A 24,062-nucleotide genomic window follows, 5' to 3' on the forward strand; every position below is an offset into this window, starting at 1 on the left:
TGCCTCTGCCTCCCAAGTGCTGGGATTAAAGGTGTGAGCCACCATGCCTGGCTTACTTATTGTTTTTATTTTATGTGTATGAGTGTTATGCCTGCATGTATGTAAGTGCCCCAATGTCATGCAATGCCCACGGAGGTCAGAGGAGGGCATGAGATCTCCTGGAACTGAAGTTACTGATGGTTGTTAGCTGCCATGTGGGTGCTGGAGTTGAAACCCAGGTCCTCTGGAAGAGCAGCCAGTGCTCTTAACTGCTGATCCATCTCTCCAACTCTGAATGTATTTTAAATGGCTTTTATTATTACATTTATTTAATTCAGTGTATTTGTGTATGTGCACGCGCACATGTGTGGGTGTACATGTCAGACTGTGCATGTGGAGGTCAGAGGAAAACTTGTGGGAATCAGCTTTTTCCTTCTACCTTTGGGCTCCTGTGGTTTGAACTCAGGTTGCCAGGCGAGGAGGCAAAAGTCTTTACTGGCTGAGTGATCTTGCTGGCCCCTTTGATTATATTCAAATCAGATAATAGAATCTACCTTAGTAACTTTGTCCAAGCCCAGGCTTCCTCAGGAACTGACTTTCTGTGTGGACCAAGGCTTGATTCTCTGCATGTCTTATAATTCTTTTTGAAAGTTGTACATGGAGTATACAATGTGGTGGTCTGGAAGCCAGACCCCGGGTGTGCTGCTACTGCTGTGTGCTTGTGCAGTAACTTCCTGTAGCACCTCTGTGCATCTGTATTCATTGTGTGTGACCTCTGAATTCTTCACCAGTTTTGAGTGGTCGGCTGGTGACTGGTGTGAATTTCCTTAATTGCCTGGGATCAGTAAGTTGATTTTCCTTGGCCCATAAACTGTCCATATGGGTACACTCTAATGTTCCGCCTTAGCCTTGACCTCACTGTACCGAGCCTCAGGGTTATTCAAGGTGACGCTCCAAGCTTGTTTGGTCTTTTTTTTTTTTTTTTTTTTTTTGAGACAGGGTCTTCCTGTAGCCCCTGGAACTCACTATGTGGACCAGGCTGGCCTTAAACTCACAGAGATCTACCTGCCTCTGCCTTCCTAGTGCTGGGATTAAAGGCGTGTGCCACCATGCCTGGCCCAGGAGTCCTTTATTAATAGCCAGTGGCTAATGCCCAAAAGAACTCTCAACCCCAAGGAGAAGTGGGGCAGGGTTCATAAAGCTTAAAACTACAGTTACACCATGCCAGGGGTAAAGCCAGTAACCATAGTTACATCAGATCATCGTAGTTACACCAGACCAGGGGTGGGTCAGTTAACAAAGAGGTCTTCAGTTAACAAAAAGTTTCGGTTAGGCTGGATGGGAGGACGTGCTACTTGGACATGCTACCTGGCTACTTGAAAGTTTCCCAGTATTGCAGAAACAGTGTACTCCCTGAAACCGCCTGCATGGGACATTCTTCCTGGCTGACTGCAGTGGGAGTGGCTGGGCAAAAACAGAGGGTAAAGCAAGTCAGCTGGAGCAAAATGGAGTCAGTTTTGCCATTTCAGTCTTACTATTCCTTCTCCTCTACTCCTGTCCTCTTCCCATCCTCCTCCTCCTCCTCCTGTCCTCCTTCTCTTCCTGTTCCTCTTCCTCCTCTTCTTCCTGCTCCTCTTCCTGCTCCTTCTCCTCTTCCATCTCCTCCTCTTCTTCCTGTCTTTTGAGATAGGATCTCATTCTAACTGGCTTGAAACTCATGTAGCCCAGAATGACCTCAAACTCAGGGCACTTGTCCTGCTCAGTCTCCCAAGTGCTGGGATTACAAGCATGAGCCACCATGTCAGGTTCAGTGGGTTAATTTCCAGAGTCCTGGGCAAGTTGAGGGGATGGCTTTGACCATTGTTCCCACTACTTCTGAGGAGGAACAGGGGTTTGGGGGGGCTTTCCTCTGCCACTCCCACTTATGACAAGTCCCAGCACAGAGCCTTGATGCTTCTGTGTGAATCTATAGCTTCTGGGAAGCCTCTGGAGTCCTAGTCAGTGGGCATGCCCCTTTCTGCCCCAGGGTGTGCTGGGGCTTCTGGTCCTTGGAGGAGTGTTCTCTGGAAGTGTTCTTTCTCTCTAGGCTCACCGGAGGAAAGGAAGGCCATGGAAAGGGCCTCTGGTCGCCTCCATCCTGGTGAGGATCAGCCCGGCTCTCCTTCAACAGACAGCTCCCTTCGGGTGTCTGTCATTGAGTGCTCAGTGGAGATAGGACATCCTATCATTTTGACACTAGTTTTGGAAAGGAAAACGGCCACTCCACAGACTGTCAACATCTCATGCTATCTCAACCTACAGACGTACACAGGCAAGAAGAAGAAAGGCCTGGGTATCATCCGGAAGTCTCAGAAGATCACAAATCAAGGTACCAGACTAGGGGTGGTTCCCCCTGCCACCTGCCATCCCTTTCTCCTCTGCGGACTACTTCTACATGCTAACTTTTGTGTGTAGATAAACACAGCATTTATCAAGCACTTATGTTTTGGTGGTGACAAGGAATCCAAGCACAAGGGAAAATGGTCCAAATAGATTAGCAGGACAGAAGCCTGGGATCCAACACAGTCAAAATTTAAGAGTGCTAAAAGCCGGATGCTTTTAATCCCAGCACTCGAGAGGCAGAGGCAGTCAGAGCTCTGTGAATTCAAGGCCAGCATGGACTACATAGTGAGTTCCAGGTCACCTGGGGCTACAGGGAGACACTCTCAAAAAGACCAAAAAAAAAAAAAAATTAAGGGTGCTGACAGTATTATGAAAAGACACTACATGGTGCTGGAGAGATGGCTCAGCAGCTAATAACACTGATTGTTCTTGCATTAGACCCGGGTTCGAATCCTAGCACCCACATGGCAGCTAACAACTGTCCATAACTCCAGTCCCAGGGGAACCGACAGCGTCTTCTGACCTCCTTGGGCATTGCACAACACGGGTACACTTCCCTACATGCAGGCAATACATGCATACACATAAAATTAAAAAGAAAAAAGAATAAAGTTTTTTTTTTAAAAAAAGACACTACATCAAGACTTTGTTTAGAATGCCTACTCTTTCAGTGGGCTATGGGTGCCCTCATATGAGTGGACCACTCTGACAATAAGGGCTCAGGATGGACCGGGAGAGCTCAGCTAATCACAAATCCATCTGTACCACACATACTGGCCCTTCTAAGACAGAAGGACTCCCTTAGGGCCAAGCAGTTTCACCTCAGTGCTAATATTCTATTCTGTGCCATTGGAGCATTTACCTCTGCCCCCCCCCCACTTTTGCAGAATCACAGGTGACTCTCACCATGGATACCAACTCCTACATTCATAACTTGGGCATGGTTGATGACGAGCTGGTCATCAAAGGATTCATCATTACAGAAATTGCAGGATCCAGAGAGAGAGTGGCCACTGAAGTGACCCTGTGTTTCCTGTACCAGGGTTTTCATATAGAGGTGAGCTGGCTTCAGGCCAAAAAGGGCTCCTCTCTAGAACCTGGAGAGGCGCAGAGCTCAGGGCCTCTGTGGTCTGATTGGCTGATCTTCAGGCCATATGGCACGTGGTTTTTCCAAATGGGTGTTTGTGATAAGTGAAGAATCAAGCAGTTTTTCTTTTTTTAAAGGTTTGGCTAACTGGATTTGAATTTTTAAAAACATTTTTTGTTTGTTTGGTTTTTTGGTCTGTTTGAGACAAGGTCTCCCTGTAGTCTCAGCTGGCCTGGAGCTCGCTATATAGACCAGGCTAGCCTTGAACTCACAGAGATTCGCCTGGCCCTGCCTCTGGAGTGCTGGGACTAAAAGTGTGAGCCACCACACCTGGCTTAAAAACTTTTTTTTTTTTTGGTCTTTTTGAGACAGGGTCTCTCTGTAGCCCCAGCTGTCCTGGAACTCACTATGTAGACCAGGCTGGCCTTGAACTCACAGAAATCTGCCTGCTTCTGCCTCCCAAGTGCTGGGATTAAGGGTGTGCACCCTCACGCCCAGCTTTTTTTTTGTTTTGTTTTGTTTTGTTTTTTGTCTTTTTGAGACGGGGTCTCCCTGTAGCCCCAGCTGGCCCAGAACTCAGTATGTACACCAGTCTGGCCTCGAACTCACGGAGATCTGCCTGCCTCTGTCTCCCAAGTGCTCTAATTAAAGACGTGCACCATCATGCCCGGCCCTGAAAAACATTTTTAATGAATAATACCACGAGGCATGGTGGTGCACACCTTTAGTCCCAGCATTCGGGAGGCAGAGGCAGGCAGATCTGTGAGATCCAGGCCAGCTGGGGCTACAGGGAGATCCTGTATCAAAACAAACAACGAGTAATACAAGCTCACAGTACAAAGTTCTAAATATATGACTGGAGAAATGAAGTTTCTCTCCCGTCCTTCCCAGATTCTAAGTTTCTTCTCCCAGATCCATGCCACCAGTTTATGTGGTCATTTAGAAGTTTAGGATAGAAGCCATTAAAGAGCAAGGCTTGCCGTGGGTGCTCAGGTGACTGGAACCCACCCCAGTGTTGGGTGGGGTAAAACCAGTGCCAGACTGGTCTACACTGCCTGCCTAGTGGGAGTCCATGGCAGCTTGTTCATGAGAATGCCATTGTACTCTGGTGACCTACCAAGGGCCGTTATCATAAAGCCCTTTATTAATGAGCCCTGGCCTGTCTGAGGACTTGTCCTCCAGTGTCTGTACCTCAGCAAGTGTGCCACCCAAGGGGCTGTCCCTTCCATAGCCATGGTAGGGCACTGGCCAGGCCTCCACTTAGTGAAGCAGATTCTTACACCTCACAGGACCACTCTCCTTGGAAGGCAAATTTGGTGCATCTGCCATGGCTTAAAGCACAGTTTCTCTTGAGGGTCTCACTGTCACTCCACCCCCAAGGGACTTGATAGACATCTACAGCTCAGAGAATACACATCCCTGATGCCAGGCATGTTTGAATGGTGTTTCAGTTGCCTTGAGAGTGGGCACTCCAGCTTTCTCAGGCCACCCCTTCCTTACTATACTAACTGTACTTCAGGAATTAAAAGATTTAGTTATGAGTCTGTACTGTGGTTGGATGGAGATGAGGTGGTGAGTGTGAAGCATGGCCACTGTTTCAGGAACTTTGGGTATTTGAAGGAGAATTTCAGAATGAGATCAAGCCTGAAACATGCATGGAATAAGGCAAGCCTGAGTTGCCCTGGGCAGGGAAGGGGATCTGAGGAAGAAGACACAGCCAGGACCAGGTTGGGGAGTGGGAAGAGGGTGTGAGTCTTAAATACTCTGGCTATGGATGGAGAAACGCAGCCTGGCTTTGGGTGTGTTTCTCTGGGCTGTTCTGTGAGGCAACTTGGCATTTTGGGTTGTTGGTGAGTTGGGACCAATGTCCAGAGTCCAGCATGGAGCCCTGGTGTGTTGGGCAGGAACTATGGTTGGCACACGTAGGCTCTTATAAGTATTCAGCCCTCAAGCTCTGTTTCCAGGACTTCCCAAAGATAGTCATTTTGGCAAAAGTGATTCCGATAAACTAAACAAGGCTGGGATGTAGGTCAGGCTAGGACCTCTGGCTGGCACGGGATTATGCACCCTGAATTCCCTAAAAACTATGTCTGGCAAAGCTTGAGAAGTGAGTTTGTGCAAACAGATTCTAAGAGAGAGGCACAGTTGGAACAGGTTCTCCACTAGTGCTCCTGAGAGGCCTGCTAACATGCCGAGTTCAAAGACATGAGCCAAAATCGTGTCTTGTAAGCCACCACCTAGGCTCTACTCAGCTTCAGCTTGTCATGCCTGCCTTCTCTCCACTCCCCACTCTACTAGATGCCGAGCACAGGCAAAGTCCACCAGGAACTCCTCCTCATCTGCAAACTCAAGAACACCCTGCCCATCCCTTTGACTAACATGAGGTTCTCAGTAGAAAGCCTGGGCATCGTTACCACAGAGTCCCTGGACCAAGGGTGAGTCTGCCTGGGCTGTTCTAGCAACACAGACTGTCTGCACATGTCTTGCACCTAGGAAAACACTTCTGCGATGTGGACTCCCAGTCTGGGTTACAGTAAAAATGCACATACACATTGCTGGTGCCAAACTGCTTCCAGAGACGACTGCGCCAGCTACTCTACTAGCAGAGTTTTTTGCTTCTTGTCAGTCTGATGGTTAAGCCTCTCATTGTCTTAATTCTCAGCTCTATTTGAATTCAGACTTTCTTGTTAATTATCTCCTTGAATTGTCTGTTCATGTCCTTTGTTTTTTTCCCCCCTAATGAGCAGTTCATTTCTTTAGGCCACTATACTGGGGGTTGAGCCCAGGGTCTTGTGCATGCTGGAAAAGTGTTCCCCTCCAAGTTGTACCCCCAGCCCCAGGTTGTCTTAAAACCCTAAGTTGTCTGCTACCATTGGAACTTTGAAAATTTTGGTTACATTAAAATTTTAATCTTTTCCTTTGTGGATATTGAGTTTCATGTCATTCCAAGAATATGGAAATAGTCTACATTTCGCCTACAACTTCTAGATTTATTTACATAATTAGGCATTACTGTGAATTTTAATTTTGGGGTAGATTAATGTAGAGCCCTAGCTTTGTCAAACAGTCTGTCATGCTATAGAATAAGAGACCCTGTCTTTAAAAACAACCAAGGGTGCCGGGCCTGGTGGCGCATGCCTTTAATCCCAAAACTTGGGAGGCAGAGGCAGGTGGATCTCTGTGAGCTCAAGACCAGCCTGGTTTACATAGCAAGTTCCAGGCCAGTTGGAGCTCTAGGGAGACCCTGTCTCAAAAAAGACAAAAACAAACAAACGAACAAAAAACCCCAAGGGGCTGGAGAGATGGCTCAGTGGTTAAGAACACTGGCTCGTCTTGCAGAGAACCCAGGTTGTTCCCAGCACCCACTTGGCAGCTAACGACCATCTGTAACTCCAGTTTCAGGGGATTGGATGCCCTCTTCTGACCTCCATGGGCATTGTACAACATGGGTGCATTTACACACATGCAGGCAATACACACATGCACATAGAACAAAAAAATAAATTTTTTTTGTCTTTTTGAGACAGGGTCTCCCTGTAGCCCATTGGCCTGGAACTCACTATGAAGACCAGGCTGGTCTCAAACTCACAGAGATCTGCCTGCCTCTGTCTCCCAAATAAAATATTTTTAAAGACCTCAAACAAAACAATACAAACAACAAAACCCAACCTGTAACTTCTTTAATACTCTGAAGTACCCTTTTTAATAGGTACTCCCCAGATCTGCCACTAACTGGCTACCTCACGTGTCCTCTAAGGCACTCATGTGCCATTTAAATGACAGAATTTGTGCAGTACAGGAGGCACAGCTTCTCACAAATAGAACTTCTAGAATCATCTTGACATTTCTTTTTGAGATTTAGACTGGAACTACATGTGCCAAATGATAATCTAGGCCTCTTCTTGTAGGGATGTAGGATATTTTTCCATTTATTCATGTGTCTTCTTGGTATGTGATTGCATGTTCCCAGTCAGAGCATGCACATTACAACCTTTGCTGCCATCATGCATGGGGTGTTTTGTATTGTTCTGTTTGTTGGAATAGACAGGTGTTACTGATTTTGATATCCTGACATCCAGTAAAGGACCTTGGAACTCTAATGCTTTGATCCTAATGGCCTATTTCTTTTTTAAAAAATATTTTATTTATTATTATTTTTTCATTTTATGTGTATGAGTATATTGCCTACATGTAGGTAAGTGCACCTGTGTCATGCAATGCCCTTGAGGACAGAAGAGGCTGTCAGATCCCCTGGAACTGGAGTTACAGACTGTTGTTAGCTGCCATGTGGATGCTGGGATTTGAACCCCGGTCTTCTGCAAGAACGACCAGTGTTCTTAACCACTGAGCCATCTCTCCAGCCCCAATGGTCTATTTCTTATCAGATGTCTAGATCTTCCCAGAAACTCCAGCAGACTCCTGTTTCCCCCAGACCAGGGTTTCTTAAACTTTCACAGACACAGTTTATCTGGAAACATTGTTAGAGAACAGATTCTGACTCAGCAGAACTGGGATGGAGCCCGAGTCCATTTCTAACACTCCCTCAGGTGATGTATTGAGTGGCCAGGGTTAGATTTACCATGAAATATGTTCCTAAGACCCCAGGAGGGTCTGTGAAATGGTACTGCTGGACAGGCAGCTGGAAACCAGCTGGTTCAGCTATTACCTTGCAGTTGAGGCAAGTGGCCATCCTTGGGTGGAGGCCCACTGAGCTGTTCTGGAGCCCAGAGCTCTACTGAGTTACTGCACCAGGAACAGGTTGCCTGGGTCCTTCCTTACATGTGCATTTTCCCATCACATCTTTGGCTGACATCTATGTGTCTTTGAATTTTCTAGAACACTGCCACCTGGACAGTCCCTCCAGTTCGAAATGAGATGCATCCCAATGAGGACTGGACCTAGGAAAATCATTGTCAGGTTTACTTCCAGAGAAGTGAAAGAGGTCCACGTTGAGAAGATGGTTCTCATCACTGATTAGCCTGTCTGATGCTGTGAAGATGGAGGTAGGGGCCCTGATTGGCTCTGAGCCTTGGCTAACTCCGCATTTTAGCACTTCCTAAATTGCATGTAGCTTTCAGGTCAAGGATGATTAGATTTGATTACTCATGTGAGGGTGGATTTGAGAGCCTGCCCAACAACAGAGCACTCCAAGGCCAGTGAAGAGCACAAGCTGCAGTCCCATGAGGCCAGGGCATGCCTTTCCAGCTTGAAGCACACAGCCTAGGCAGGCACCTTTCACAAACACATACTTTGGAGGCATGGGCTCAGAACCATATCCATGCAAAGCCATAGATCCATCAACTAGAGCAAGTATGAAGCCCAGAGCTGCTAACAGTGGTACTGGAAGTGGACATTTCTTCAGGCCATGGACTCACCAGTGCTGCAGGTACCTTCCAACTGGACTGTGGTTCTGTCAGGTGCAGGGGGTACCTAAAGGCTGAGCTGGCAGGCCTCTAAGAAAGCACACTGCAGCTGCGACAGGCACCACATGCTCTCATCCCAAGGCTCTGCCCTCTCAGAAGCAGGCCCCATGCTGGCGTGAGGCCCTCCTGTCTCTGGGTGGGCCATGGGAGAGAGACCCTACAACCTGCATCCCCCTCCTGTGAATAGGGGTCCATGGTTGAAGTACAGCACCCAGGAAAGCAGCTCACTCTGCACTGCTCGCTGGAGCCATGTTTGTTCTGCCCTCTAGAGATCTGCTCAGATGATCACTATGTTTTGAATAAACTGTAGACTCAAGATGGCTACGTGGTCCTCATTCAGTTTTTCTTTTACATTAACATGCTGCTTAAAGTAGCCTGTGCTGGCTGTAAAATGGGGAGTCACGTCCTCTGAACTCCTCAGATCCACAGACGTGCTCCAAGGAGTTGGCCTCCTTGGTCGGAGCCCTGCCCATGACAGCCAGCCTCTCTCAAGGGCTGTAACTCTAAGTGGACATGTATTCTCGCAAAGGTTACTTTGTGTATTTGAAGGGCATTCTGGGGCGATATACTTGTCATCTTTTCCCTTCTGGGAAAAGCTAGAAAACCTCAGTCCTGACCACTCTTGCCCACCTCCCTGGCATCTAGGAGGTGTCCAGTACCTACCTGTGGGATGAAAGATGACTTTTCCCTGTGCTGGGACCAAGAGGGGCTCTGTTAGCAATGCGATGCAGCTGCTGTTGGTGTCTGCGTGATGCCTGCTGGTTTGGCACACTGGACCTGAGAGGAAGGGTGCTGCCCAAGGGTTTGGGCTGAAACATCCTGCTGAACAGCAGACTCCAGTCACAGAGGTAGAGCAAAGAGCTTTTATTCAAAGCAAGAGGCAGTTATATACCCAGATCCCTCCCTGGAACACTGGGTCCTGTTTTACCAGTTGCAGTGTTGTTAGTCTGAAGCTGACAGAACATGTCAGGAGTCACTGTGGAGAGGTCACTGTGCACTGGTGTGCAGGCCCAGGGCTGGAAAGGCTACTACAAACATGATTCTGACTATCCAGTACCTCCCATAGTAAAGACAGATGTGGCTGAGGTCTAGCATGGTGGTGGAGGTGGTGAGGAAGAAGGGATAGGTCTGAGCTTGTGGAGGCAAAATGCCTGCCTACCTCAACCTTCCTAGAAAACACTTCGGAAACCATTGGCTGTGGGCTGGGAACTACCTGTTTTCTGGTGAAGCTTGCAGCAGCCCTGCTTTTCTCTGGCATGGAGTGTCTGGTATATGACCTAGCACACCGGTCATCCAGGTCTGCTCAGAGGTAGGGCCCCTGCAGCCACATGACAGGTGGCTCTGCCAACTTTAGGCCCAACTTGGGATCCTCAAGGTGGCACTAGTAAATGTTATAGAAGGCTGTACAGAGGAAGTGCACATGCAGCAGGTGGAGCAGGCTGCATCTTTCTGTTAGTGCAGCTGCCACCTGCATGGGGCTTCTGCAGAGGAGCTCTCTGACAGAGATCTACCCTGCAGGGACTCTTAGGATGCTGCCCAAGAATGAGGCCACCACTTGGCTCTCCACAGCTTTCCCTTCTCAGCATCTGGAGACAGGCAGTATCTCAAATACCAATACTTCATCATGTCATCAGGACCACAGGTTCCTTTGGCCCAGGACTCAAGACCTTTCACCTAGAGCTGGGAGGGGCTGTGACACAAAGACCTGCTTAAGAAGGTTCTGCCATATCTGAGTCCTCTGCCACGATGGGTGCCAGCGATACTGGGGAAATGGATCCAGGAGGCCTGAGGGGGAGATGACTATGCTCCTTGAGACTATCTGACTGGTTAGACTACAGAGCTGCTGCTTCTCCTGTGACCACCGGGGAGCACAGGAGATGCCCAGACTACTGGCAATGACCAGACAACCCATGCTCATCCTGGGACAGTAGTGTCTGGGTATCTTCTTGGCTTGTCAGTCTGCAGACCCTGGCTGTCACCCAGTTCTCAGAGGCGAGAGGTACTATCTTGGGAGCTGCTCTAGAACACGCAGGTGACATTTCTGGTTGCTTCTGTCCCCATGTTACTGGACTCGCTAGCTGAAGTTCTTACGGAAGAGGCTGGAGAGACTCCAGGAGTTCAACATAGGTCTTCCCTAGTTGTCCTGTGGCCACAGACAGTTCAGCTCTATGCTGTCTCAGAGAAGAGTCTAGTGTCCATGTGATGAGAATTAATTTTTGGTGTTACTGTAATAACTAGGGCTCACTTCCAGCCTGCACAGGTTCTGCATGTGTGCGTGTCCATGCAGGTGTGTTGTGTCCATACAGGTGTGTAGGGTCCTCTTAACCAAGCCCAATCCCTGAAGTCCCACCTCTGTTCTGATTCCTGCGGGCAGTCCATTAAGGAAGCCCTTCTCTATGGAATGGCTGGAGTTGCATCATCAATAGCCTTCCATGTTGGTCTTCCCTGATGTCAGTGTCCCTCTCCAGGGCCCTGTAAGACAACACACAGGAAGCAGAAATAGCTTTCTTTCTCCTGGGACACCCTGGTCACCATGTGTCTTGCTAGGCAGAGGCTAGGCAGCCTCCATGGCCCTGAAGAATGGGTCCTGACCATCCCTCTTGGCAGACTCTGCTTAGGTGAACTCAGAGAAAGTCCCCATTCTCCTCTGCAGTCACCTCCATTACCAGTGACCCAACTGGAGAGAGGGAGGAGTGACAGAGATGGCAACATCAAGGCAGTAGCCTGGGGAAGCACCAGGGAGCTGAGGAGAGTTCACCAAACCCTAGGATGAAGGCCGGTGGTCACTGTTGGTGTCTGGCTGTCCCATAGCCTCTATTCATCCAGCACTTCCACCGAGTCCTCATTTTTGATCTCTTCCAATTGGCTCTGAATTGTTTCCATGTTGTCCACGTCTGACACAGTTGACACCTGCCTCACCAAGCCCTTGTCAATGGGTGTCTCTGGTTGACAAGGTCGGGTGAAAGGGTTGAACCAGTTCAGGGAAAAGTCCCCACCAAATGCCTCCTGGAATGACTTCCAGCTGTGTGAGTGCTCCCTGGGATGTTTCTTTCGCTGGAGGCGCTCAATGCCCTGAAGGAGAATGGGGCAGAGTCAATGTGGTGTGGCCTGTGCTGCATTCACACCCCCTGCACCTTGGTATAGCGGGGGCGGGGGGGCACCAGGCCACCCTGCAAACCCTAGGGGTGCAGGGGCATAGTGTGGGGCACTAGAATGGTTTGTCATCCTCCAGCCCCCATCCCTTCCTCCATATGAAGTGGCCTACTACTGGGAAGGGACCAGATACCCAGTGGCCAAGGATATTTTGGCTCTTCCAGGCATAAGCTGGACCACCCACTTCATGAAACCACTAACAAAGGTTCCTTGTTTATGGTAGGAACAGCAAGCTTAACATGAGGAAGGCTGAGGGGTGAGGATAGAGCACAGGACACAAACATGGAGGGGAAGCAGCTGGTGCCACATGCAGCAGGTCCCAGGCGGTACACAGGCCATTGTGGGGTGTAGGGACTGGTCAGGCCTGCTCATGCATTGGACACTCCCTAGGGCCTCTCCCAAGCTGAACACTCACCTGCTCTGGGTGTTGGCTGTGACTCAGCCATCAGGCCTCAGAAAGAGGGTGGTGGGTGGGGAAAAGCCCAAAAGAATTAAAGGTACAGCCAGACCAGGTCTCCAGGCCCCTAACTCCCTTACAGAGGCTCTGATTCCCCGTCTTCCCCCAGCATGGCTTCTCTTTCTCCATCTCTTCTGGAAACCAAACTCAAGTTGAATTTGCCAGATTTAGATGTGCTCATTCACATGACTCAAGACCCTCCCCTCAGAGGACCTCTGTGCTCCTAGTTCTACATTTTCTCTTCCCCACAAGTTTCTTGCATAACTGGCATATACTTTCTGTCATACACAAAGAGAAACAGGCAATTGGGTGTGATCTGACTGTTTACCAATCCTCCAGCATCTTCCTACACCATTTAGAGATTTAAGTTTCTTGACTTGAAAAGGCTGTAAGTTAAATAATCTGATCTTGGGGCTGGAGAGATGGCTCAGTGGTTAAGAGCACACAGCGGCTGTTCTTGCAGAGGATGTGGGTTTGATTCTCAGCACCCACATGTGGCTAACAACTGTCCATAACTCCAGTTCCAGGGGAATCTGATGCCCTCTTCTGACCTCTGCAGGCATTGCACAACATGGGTGCAATTACATACATGCAGGCAATACATTTATACAAAATAATAAATACAAAATATAAATAATCTGATCTCAACTTATCTCTTTATACCAGACCATCAGTTACCAAAGGAGATAAGAGTAACTTTACAGCAGGGAAACATTGCAGGTATCGACTTAACACAATGAGCAAAGACAGCACTGCCAGTGCTGAAATGGACCAGTATCAGAATCACATGCCTTCAACCAGGGTTCAGGATGTAGCATTCCAGGGGCACTCCTGCCAAAAAAACCACAGCCTTGATCCAAAACAAGAAAGTGTCTGACAGAATTCCCATGCACAGTTCCCACCAGGGTCAGAGTCTGTGAAAGAACTATCTGGGAACAAGATAAATGATAGCTGCATATTAAATATACTAAATGGCACAGAACTAGATACTTTAAAAACAATATTACAATCTATGAATTTAACCTCAACACAAAGAAGTCTAGGTTATGAAAAATTAAGGCTGAGGGACTGTCAAAAATAGGAGTAACTAAAGGGATACACTCACAACAGAATGAGGAGCCCTGAACAGGAAACGATAGTAAGGGAGCCAGTGGAAGAACAGAGCTCCTATGGTGGCTAGTGGATTGCATCAGGAAATCACCAAGTATTCTGTTTTTAAAGAAAAAGTGGGATTTGTTATGTCACATAGTACGAGCTGCCCTCAAACTCCTACACTCAAGCAATCGTCCTCCCTCAGCCTCCTCAGTAGTTAGGACTACAGGTGTGTGCACCCAAGCAGACTTTAAGTTTTTTTTTTTTTTTAAATCATTATTATTTTCTTAGGGGGATTTATTTATTATGGTTGTAAAGGTGTTTATCTTTGGTAAGATTGACTGAATGGTATAAGGAAGATACTCCTGGTTTTTTTTTTTTTTTTTTTTTTTTTTTTTTTTTTTTTTTTTTGAAAAAAAAAAAGAGGACGATAAATCTTTCACTGTGATATATGTAGACCAGGCTGGCCTCGAACTCACAGAAATCCGCCTGCCTCTGCCTCCCAAGTGCTGGGATTAAAGGCATGTGCCACCATGCCTGGCCCAACTCCTGGTTTTTTAAGTTTGAAATTATTTCACAATGAAAACTAAACAAAAAAATTCAAGACAGACTTTGCCCTACAAACTTGAACACTGAATTGTAATGAAAATAGCCGGAACATGAAATAATGCAGAGTAACCAATTCTATAAATCAGAACAGACTTTGGCAGTGTGGAATGGTGTTGGCGATTTTACATGACTGGACCATCCAGTGGCCTGTGTGGCATCATGGGAGTAGCGTGGGCAGGATTTCCCAGTGGGGCTGCTACCTTGCTGCTGGGGTTTTGGGTGATATATAAAACTTCTTTTCCACATTTCATGCTTTCACTACTGGGCAGGCATTAACTTTACCATTAGAACGAAAGCAGGCAATTTCAGTAGACTGTGTGAATCTGAGTCTTGGCTGTCCCTGCAGGTCATGTGCAGAGGACATGCTGCCCCCTGGTCAGGCAGCAGCCATGACAGGGGTAGGCAGCTTGCTTTAGCAGCCCCTGTGTACTCTGCCTGGTGATCACCTGCTGTCTGTTGAAGAAGGGCTGGGGCATTGCCAAGTGCCTGACCAAGCTCCAGGGACACTGGTTAAAGCAGACTGGCTGTACCAATGTTGCCTTGAACTTGTCCAACGCCAGATCACAGGTCCTCACCCCACCCCACCACTCCCACCCCCACTAGGAGGAGGGTATCAATACTGACACTTGGCAAAGGTTCAGGTAGGCTGAGATAGAGGTCCAGGTTTCGCTGGCTGGTCATGAAGGAACAGGACTATAACAGCTGTTTTTTTTTTTTGTTTGTTTTTTTTTCTGGGCCTTCTTTGGCAAAGCCTTACCCTGCCAATCCAGATCTCAGTCAGAGGAGAGGTGCAGAGACAGGGGGACAGGAGACATCAAGCCCAAGATTGCTGTTTTTCAGCTGTGTGCCCGTTTCCCAGAAGTCATACCATACCATAAGCTCATAGAATTCCAGACAGAACCTAGCCTGTTTGCTCAAGTTTCTTAGCAACTAAGTGGACAGATGTTCAGAGTGTCAGCTTAGGGTCTGGAAAGAAAATATTCTAAATAAATCTGATGCATAAAAAGTGCCCAAGCACCTGTTAGCAACATACTGTATTCCAAAGGCCAAAAATGTCAAAAGTATTTGGGAGCTTGTATCTAATCCTTAAAAGATTTTAGAGTTACCGCTTCAGAGGGGGAAATGTTGGAGGGGAGGGAGTGGGCATGGATTTGATCAAAACACCTTATAGGCATGTATGAAATTCTCAATAAAGTTTTTGTAAAAATTAAAAAAAAAACAAACCAGGACTCTAGCTGAGCATGAGCAGGCATTGCTCTCCTTCCTGTGGATACAATGTGGCCAGCTTCAAGCTCATGCCGCCTGGCTTCCCCACCATGATGGACTGTATCTTTGAACTGCAGGCCAAAAATAAATCCTTCCTTCTATTGAAGAAAAAAAAAAGTGCCCAAGCAGCTGGGCATGGTGGCACACACCTTTAATCCCAGCACTTGGGAGGCAGAGGCAGATGGATCTGTGAGATCAAGGCCAGCCTGCTCTATGAGAGAGTTCCAGGCCAGCTGGGCTACACGGAGACCATGTCACAAAGTGCCCAAGGATTTCTTTTTCTGGGAGTTTTGTGTGGCTCAGTCAGCAGGCAATGGCTTTCACTGCAGTCCCTGTGCAGGTGTGGCTTGGAAGACCTGAAAGCTGTAATCTGTGAACAAATTTACCAGCATGTCAACATGAATACATGAGGCTTAAGGCTTCCAAGGAAGTAGAGACCCAAGCTCAGAACTTGCTCAGGCTTGGCTGAGCCCCCAGAGACCCCAGTGCCTGCAGGTGAGCTAGCCAGATGACACTGGCTCTCTATCAGCCTGTGGTAGGAAACATCTTCCTGTTGTAACCCAGAACACACACACACACACACACACACACACACACACACACACCCCAAATTCTGTGAAACATTGAGCATAGTGGGTAATGGATTAAGAAACACTTTTTAAGATCGCTGGAGAACCAGGCTGGAAACACCTAGCTCCAATGCAGCTGCTGTCAACAGAGGCCAAATCCCAGCCACTCTACCGGCTGCATTCTTTACTGCATACAGCAGCCTAGAGCGGATACCCATCCCTGTTATACAGTGAGAAACAGAGGCTTAGGGCAACTGCCCAAGTTCATGCCTTGGCAGTTAAAAGGTATGGTGGAAGTAGCTAAACAGGGGTTGGAACAAATACTGAGGCCAGGGAGGCAGATGCTGTCACCAAACTCCGTCACCTTGGCTGGAGGCTTCAGTGTCCTTTAGTCCACAGTAGAGCTTGTCTTCACCCAGAGGGTTTCGACACCACTGCAGTGCTGGTCGTTATCCCTCAGCTGTGCTTTGTCCATGTGAGGGTCAACGATGGAGAGGGATCCTGGGCCTCTCTGCTTTCTCATGTAACAACTTTCTTTTGAGACAGCCAATGAGACAAAGGCCTGGTCGGGAAGAGCACAGTGCTCAGTGGCTTCTTCTTTCCTTTCCTCTTTCTGAAACAGTCTCACTGTGATGCCCAGGCTGGTCTTCAACTTCTGGGCTCAAGCCATCGTCCTCCTGCCATAACCACCTGTGTTAGGACTACAGGCATGTACCACTGTGCCTGGCTGAGAGTTATCCTCTGAGATAACTCAGAGAGTCTCATGTAGCACAGGATAGCCATGAGTTTTCTACATAGCTAAGAATGACCTTGAACTGATCCTTCGCTTCCTGGGATTTCAGAAGTGTGCCTCCAGGCTTGACTTCAGATGTGTCTTTATACTTAACAGATGAGTCAGCCATGTGAGTGATGAGGCCCACAGAGGAAAAACTGAAAGCCAGGACACTGTCGCTGGCTGGGAACTCACTGGAGTGGGGCACCCTGGTCCCATCCTTCTCTTGCTGGTTCTTCAGCAAAGGTACCCTTGGTCAAGACAGGCTTGAATGACAAGATGCTTAAAGTACACTGGGGGCTGTTTTACACATTCCAGGTCTTCCTGGCACACACTTGTTGGAGAGACCACAGATAACCAATGGAGAAGAGCTCAGTGGCTGAGCTGTGGGAACACGTACTGGCCTCAGCACGCCCCACTAAGCCAGACAGCAATGGTACCCATCACCAGCAACAACTAATCTGAGACCCAATTCCTGCAAACTTTGAGGCCCTGAGCTGGATCCCTAGAACTGCACATAAAAAAGGTGGGCCTTCTAGGTGGAACCCCTCATGTCCCTCTGCTGGTTCATCCTTCAAAACCAGTGTTGGAAAACCTATTAACTTGACAGGGGAGTCCAGACCATCCTCCTGGTCTGTGAGATGTCAACCTTGCAAAGGTCTTGTTAATAGATGTTTGGTGGTTAATCTCATCGGGAGGTCTCTGATTAGTTGGTGAATGTTATCTGAGTGGCTAAGCCAAAACAAGCAAAGGCTGGTTATTCTGGTCTAACTCTTGCCAAGGTGCAAGTGTTACAAAGATGAAATGGTATAATGGGATGCTGGGCACACACATTTCTACCTCAATGTACCCTGTACATATTATGTTACCAAGCCCACAAAGACACACAGAACTGTTTGGACTTGGGCCTCAGCACTTTCAGACTGGTTGGCACCAACAGATGGACAAGAACACGAGATCATGCAGCCCAATGGGTCATGTCTTCATTCCTACTCTCCAGAGTTCTTAAGGACTGGCTAACAAAGGCTCACTTTCCTGCGGGGGGCCGCTGAGAAAGGTCCTCTTTTAGTCCATCTGGAAACACTAGGTGCCCTCTCCTGTGTGACAGCAAGCTGGGAACCACTCACTGTGCTACACGACAGCCACATGCCTTGGTCATTGTGCTCTTAGAAAAAATACTCCTGGTCTCAGAGAAAATGAACCAGGACAGACACAGGCTACCCTGGGGTAGTCCTGTCTTGACTGCCTGTGTTTTGTTCTGGCTTGAGAGCTGGGGCATCCACTTTTAGCCCTTTGGCTTGTAAAACTCCAGAGGCAGAATTGTATGGGGCTTGTGAGGGAACCTCAGAGTCCCCATGTTTAAATGAGCTTCTAGTTTCAGGACTCAAAAAAATTCAGTGTAGTACCAGCTGCTGTGTGCCTTAGAAATTCCATGCAGAAAACAGCAACTTGGGTCACTCACAAAATACCCTTGAAGGTTATTTCCTGAGTCCCAGTCTCATCCCTGGGGGGTAGAGTGGGGTGGGGAGAGCTTCAGCACTGCTGCCCAGAGGGTCCATCCTGAGGTGAAAGCAGGGTTGGACCCTTCTAACCTGCAGGGCCTCGAAACACTATTTTCATACACCTGAGAGAACTGTTTAAAAAAAATTTAAAGGCACATGAAGAACAAATACTATACACTTGATCTAAAAATTCTTTTTTTTTTTTGGTCTTTTTGAGACAGGGTCTCCCTGTAGCCCCAGCCATCCTAGAACTATGTAGACTAGGCTGGCCTTTAACTCAGAGATCCACCTGCCTCTGCCTCCCGAGTGCTGGGATTAAAGGCGTGCACCACCACACCCAGCCCTAAAAACTCTTTTTATTAAGTCAACTGGGTTTGGGAAGGGGGCTGAGTCCCTCAGTCCAACACCTCAGGACTTGCTCTCAGCTGTCTTTCTTGACACCAGCAGTGAGAATCTGGGAGCAGCACAGCACCATGGGTGGAGGCTCTAGGTGCTTTCTGTTGGCTCAGCTTTGCTCTCTGCTGGAGTCACGGACGGCACACACACACACACACACACACACTCGCACCCCCCCCCCCACAGAAAGGCAAAGGAGCAGGCCAAGTAGGATCCAGAAGGGCCATCCATGTCCTTTAAGAACAAAACAAACTCCCTCACCCTGTAGCCTGATGCCTATCTGTCTTTGCACACAGGCCTCTGGGGAGAGAGCTGAGCCAAAGCTGAGGTTTGGAAAAGGTTTATTGCATTGTTTCCATGTGGAAGCACTGACAAGAGTTGGGAAAAGGCAGCATGTCCTGCTGACTCCTGAAAAACCACAGGGCTACGTTAGCTTTCTCCCTACCCAGGACAAGAGTGTAAAACCCTAACCCCAACATCCACCCCCACCCCAAGCAAAAGTTAAAAAGGGAGGCTTGTGGTGACTGCTTAAAACCCACCAATGTGGAGGCCTTCATGGTCCAGGTGGGCTGGTGTGTTTAAAAGCGCCCCTTTCTCGGCACCGCTTCCCACCTCCCCTGGCCTTTCCCCAGCTGCTGACCAGTCCCCTCCTGTGAGACTGTGCACAGGAAGCACTTCCCAATGGGATAGCAAGTGTTTGTGGTGGGCTGTGGAGGCAGGTGCGTGGAAGTGGGAGGCTGCCTGGCAACTCTGAGAATGTTACTCAGTGTCCAGTCAGCCTGGTAGGTCAACAGCCTCCCGGGCTGAACATGGGTAAGACACGGGTCTGTGCACATTTGGTGGGCCTTAAACTCCAGAGCATGAGCTTGTGAAAGACTTAAAAAAAGGAGACAAGCTTGATGGCAGGCCTGCTCATTTTTACTCAGAATCAACATGGCTTGATTGACTTCTTACTAGAAAGGGCAGGAACTGGGGTAGGAATTAGTTGTAACATAGGAAAATGTAGTTTGCCTCAAATTGGATGTTTTTTCCTCTTTTGATTGTATAAGGCATTTTAGACTAGAAAACATCTTTGCTTCATAGTCTTCCAAATAACCAGAGGGTCATAATTGCCAATTCAGAATACAAAGACCCCTTCACCTCTCCCCGCCTCCCCAAATCATTCTACATACCCATGCCTATCAAATACAAGGCAGGCAATCAATTTTGAGAATGAGGCAAACTGTGTCCACTTGGGGGGAGGCCACTGTGCAAGGGACCTTCTGAAGGCTCCAGCCCCTATCCTGCCCTTCTTAGGCCTCAAGGGTTGGCATCATCTTCGCTGAGGTTTGAGTCCTGTGGGTGCCAGTGCTGCCTTGTGGGCAGGTCGTCAGGGCCCTCCTTGACTTTCCTACTGGGCCAGTCCGTGCACAGCATCAAGGGCCACTTGGTTAGTAGAAGGGGCAGGGCCTGGACAGCACCCCCCACATTAGTCACGTTGATAGACAGCAGAGAGGAAACAGAGGCCAGAAAAGTGATTTTAGACGGAAAAAGCAGCTTCGGTCATTAAAAAAAAAAAAAAAAGGATGATTTTTAAAAAATAAAATGTTTTTTTTTTCTCTGCAATGCTCAGCCATTTTACTGGAGACATAAAAAAGTTTTAAGAGTAGTTGCTTTGTTTTGCTTTCGGTCTAAACATTCATGAGAGCAGAAGGGATGGTGCTGTGAGGTGGTCTGAGTGGCAATGCTGGTCAGGGTCCTTCAGACCACATACTGGTACGGGTCTGCCTTCCCTTGGTCTGGCGTGGCAAAGGGGCTGGCCCAGCCTATAGAGAAAGGGTGCCCAAAAACAGCTTTCATGTTCATCCACTTTGTTTTTTTAGCCCATCTTCTCTCTTCCTTTTTCAATTGTTCTATTCCCTGAAAACAAGAATAATCACACTTTCAGTCGAGCACTTCACTGCTGTAGTTTTGGGGATGTCCACATGCACCAGTGACTGGAGCCAAGGCTTCCTTTTCAAAGCAGTAAAGCTACCCACACCATGCAGCTTTCTTCTGTCTTTCATAAGCAGCATCTAAAAGCTGTTTCTGGTGGGCACACATTACAAGCCCCTGAGAAGGGAGGGACAATGTACTCTTGTCAGGCAGCTAGGCTGTTGTCCGCCAATGAGACTGACCCTGTCTAGTCAAGGGGTCCATGTGCCAGACCTGGGTCCTCGCTGGGTCAGGAGAAACTCCAAGGTGCCTGCCTGTATGCACAGGCTTTAGTGAAAGAGCTCAAAAATTTGACAACCAATGATGGCTGTCAGGGTGGGAAAGGTGCACAGGAGCCTAGGGTTACAATGACTACTTTGCAGACAAAAAAAAAAAGAAAGAAAGAAAGAAAGAAAGAAAGAAAGAAAGAAAGAAAGGGAAGAAGAAAAGCAGCAGATCTGACTGCTCTGGCACCATCTACCAGCTCGGAGGGTCAAGCAGCAGCCTGCTGAGTGGGGCTGGCCAGACACAGAGGGAGAAGGTGGAACAGCTGATGAGGGGGAAATCACCACAAGAAGAAGGAAGGAAATTAATGCAGGTTAGAGAGGGCAGCTTGCGGCCTCAGTCATGGCGAGAGTCTTCCCAGCGTTCCCTTGGGAGGAGCATGGAGGCCAACGCAGTGTGTTCACAGCCTGCACCATGTCCCCTGCCAAGTGTCACAGGAAAAAAATAGGGGCTAGGAAGACTTTTGTTTCTGTCCTTCAGGTGGAGCTGTTGAGCTGCCAGAAGCAGACCAAGTACAGGCGTGCATGCCGAGGGGCTGCCTGTCAGGGGCCCAGCCAGGGCTCCATCTGCTGTGGTCTCTGGTAAGGAGTCAGGCAGTTCATGTTTTTCTCACAGCCTAGTGATCTGGGAGGACAGTGGCCAAGGAGATGACACCCTTTCCCCCAAGAGCCTCAGGCCCCTTTGTTCCTTTTCAATTCAATTTCCTTTAGGAATGGCCCGGAAGAGGAAGCATAACTAGGGCCAGCTATGTTTGTCTTCTGTCCCCAGAACGTTCTCTGGTGGACCTGGAAGTGCCCTGAAAGTGGGCAGGGCCTGACATCAGTCACCTTTGGGTTCCCTACGGGTCTTCTGTGGAGTAGCTGGTCCCATTTACCACTTGAATACATGCATGGCTGGATCTATACCATAGCTACTTTTACCAAAAACCTTTTGCAATGACTTTCTTTTTTTTTTTTAAAAAAAAATTACTATTTTTATATTTTTATGTGTATGTATGTATTGCCTGCATGTAAGTGCACCCATGTCATGCAATGCCCACGGAGGACGGAAGAAGCTGTCGGATTCCCTGGACTAGAGTTGCAGACAGTTGTTAGCTGCCATGTGGGTGCTGGGATTTGAACCCGGGTCTTCTGTAAGAACATTCAGTGTTCTTAACCACTGAGCCATCTCTCCAGCCCCATGCAATGACATTAATTCTTATAAATAAAACACGGTTGCTAAAGCCCCAACTTTGAAAGTACCAGGAACCACCCAAAGCACCCAATAGCACTTCTGTAGGGGGCAGCATTGTCCACTCTGCGCTTCTAGTTCCACAGACCAGGGTCACTTACAGCTGTGGGAGGACCTGTCTTCCATCTGACACTGGTCATGTAAGAGCCTGGGGTCCCCAGATCACAGCTGAAAGCTTTTACCTGGGAGAGGATGGTGGGCAGTGCTCGGGAAGCAAGGGACAGTAGTATGTTGAAATCAAGACCCCATGACTCTTCTACACACCCTGGGCAAAGTACTATCTGTCCCATCTTTCAGGACCCCAAAATGCAAAAGTCCAGAAATGCCTCATGACAGCTGCCTTGAGGTTCCTGGATCCCTTGAGAAGGCCAGGAGCTGACTACAGAACATAAGGGAAGTGGGTGGGAGGACAGGAGGGTGGGATGGGCAAGGACCAGAGTGTGCTGCCCTGAGGAGCTCGAAGCAGATCTGTCTCCTGACTCTGCCCTCAGGACCCAGACAGGATATATGGAAGCTGGCTTTGCTGGGGAGGTCATCTCCAGTGCTTAGCAGAAGGTCCAACAGGGCATAGGGCATAAAGGAACTTTGTTAAAGGCAATCTTCCAGCTAAAGTTATTACTAGGTAACCAGCTGAACCTGCACAAATATGACGAAGGGTCATTGGAACAGAAGGTACTGTGCTCTGCACCCTGGGCTCTCAAGTCTCACACCTGTCCTGGGTCCCTGAAGCCCTAGAGGAAGTGCGCACCCTGCTTACCGTCTCATCTGTGCAGATGGAGTGCACCTGGGTTCCAAACATCACTGACGTGAAAATGAGGAAGAGCAGTGCCTCAAAGCACAGCAGGATGAGCAGGATAACTGTGGTGGGTGGTGAGAAGGAGCTGCACTCTGCAAGGAAAGCAGCAAGGGCTTGTGGTGGCTGCTCAGCTCCTTACCCACCCTGCCAGGTCCCATTCTGCCTCTAGCTAAGGAATGTGGACTCTCTTGGGAGCCACAAGCTTCAGGCACCATCCTGTCCACACCTGTTACCTCTTACTCCCTAAAGAAACCCCCAAGAGGCTGGACCCAGTGGGACTTCCTCTCCTTAACTAGCCTCAGCCCTGGTCCACTATCCTCAGGTCACATAGTGGCCAGCATTGAAGAAGCCAATAAGGCCTCATGACACCTCAAGAGATGACGCCTCTTCCCTAGAAAACACAGAGCAAGCATACAAGTGCACCCAGTCCTGACCCAGCTGGGTCTTTCCTGGACACAGTACTGCCCACCTCTATGCTTCCTCTGGGTCCCAGGTGAGCGAAAAGGGCAGGTCTAGAGGACCACCTGTTATCTTTGGGATTCAAATGCAAGCTACTTGCCAAGGTTTGGCCTGACCTGTGTGTGGAAATGCCCCTTCCTGCCAGGGACATCTGTGTCATTGAGACTGTCAGTCTTCCAACTGGGAAGAGAACAGAAGCATTTGCACAGGGTAGGCACTTTCACTGTTCTGCTCCTGATGGTTGTGGCCCCAGATGGGTCACCTTTCCACTATAAGGCAGTCATATGTGACTAGAAGTATGATTTGTTTCTGAGCAGTGGGTTCCTCTGTCTGAACGAAGTCTAAATCAGACAACCAGTGCTCTAAGGTACTAAGGGAGATAGTGTTTGAGCAGGGAAGGGAGCCATGGGGAAACTGTCCTACACACAGAACATGCTTGGCCCAGCAATGGCACTGGCAACATAGCATGGCCCCTTGTTTAGGTTCATACAGATCAGACCTGCTTCCTCTACTGGAGAGACCTCTCAGTCCTTGATTATCCAGAAGGAAGGCCCTTTCCAAGCTGCCTGTCAGCTCCCTCCCAGGAATGCCAGAGGATAGGGAGGTGGGAATGAGCCAAGAATGATACCAAGCACTCGTGTGTGTGTGGGGG

General features: G+C 48.5%; 2 protein-coding genes across 8 annotated transcripts in view; one reads left to right on the top strand and one right to left on the bottom strand.

Moving 5' to 3' along the window:
- Nucleotides 1–9,182, top strand: part of Tgm4 (transglutaminase 4) — a 31,944-nt gene extending 22,762 nt beyond the window's left edge. For 4 of the 5 annotated variants that reach the window (XM_008849500.3, XM_008849498.3, XM_008849497.3 and 1 more), the window contains 4 exons: nt 2,066–2,347; nt 3,249–3,418; nt 5,747–5,883; nt 8,285–9,182. In XM_008849500.3, the coding sequence (XP_008847722.1) occupies nt 2,066–2,347; nt 3,249–3,418; nt 5,747–5,883; nt 8,285–8,426 (731 nt within the window). In that variant the 3' untranslated portion in view covers nt 8,427–9,182. The remainder of the gene's footprint in view (nt 1–2,065; nt 2,348–3,248; nt 3,419–5,746; nt 5,884–8,284) is intronic. The other variant, XR_607833.3, reaches the window with a different exon arrangement.
- A 538-nt stretch (nt 9,183–9,720) lies between these two features.
- Nucleotides 9,721–24,062, bottom strand: part of Zdhhc3 (zinc finger DHHC-type containing 3) — a 43,892-nt gene continuing 29,550 nt past the window's right edge. Inside the window, exons 6-7 of one of the 3 annotated variants that reach the window (XM_008849505.3) lie at nt 22,913–23,043; nt 9,721–11,943 (exon numbers count right to left, since the gene is read on the bottom strand). In XM_008849505.3, the coding sequence (XP_008847727.1) occupies nt 11,686–11,943; nt 22,913–23,043 (389 nt within the window). In that variant the 3' untranslated portion in view covers nt 9,721–11,685. Of the gene's footprint in view, nt 11,944–15,589; nt 16,580–19,011; nt 20,587–22,912; nt 23,044–24,062 lie in introns of those variants that run through there. The other 2 variants (XM_029554285.1, XM_008849506.3) reach the window with 2 other exon arrangements.

Source organism: Nannospalax galili, unplaced genomic scaffold (genome assembly GCF_000622305.1).
Source record: "Nannospalax galili isolate Female #2095 unplaced genomic scaffold, S.galili_v1.0 scaffold443, whole genome shotgun sequence".
Taxonomy (NCBI): Eukaryota; Metazoa; Chordata; class Mammalia; order Rodentia; family Spalacidae; genus Nannospalax; species Nannospalax galili.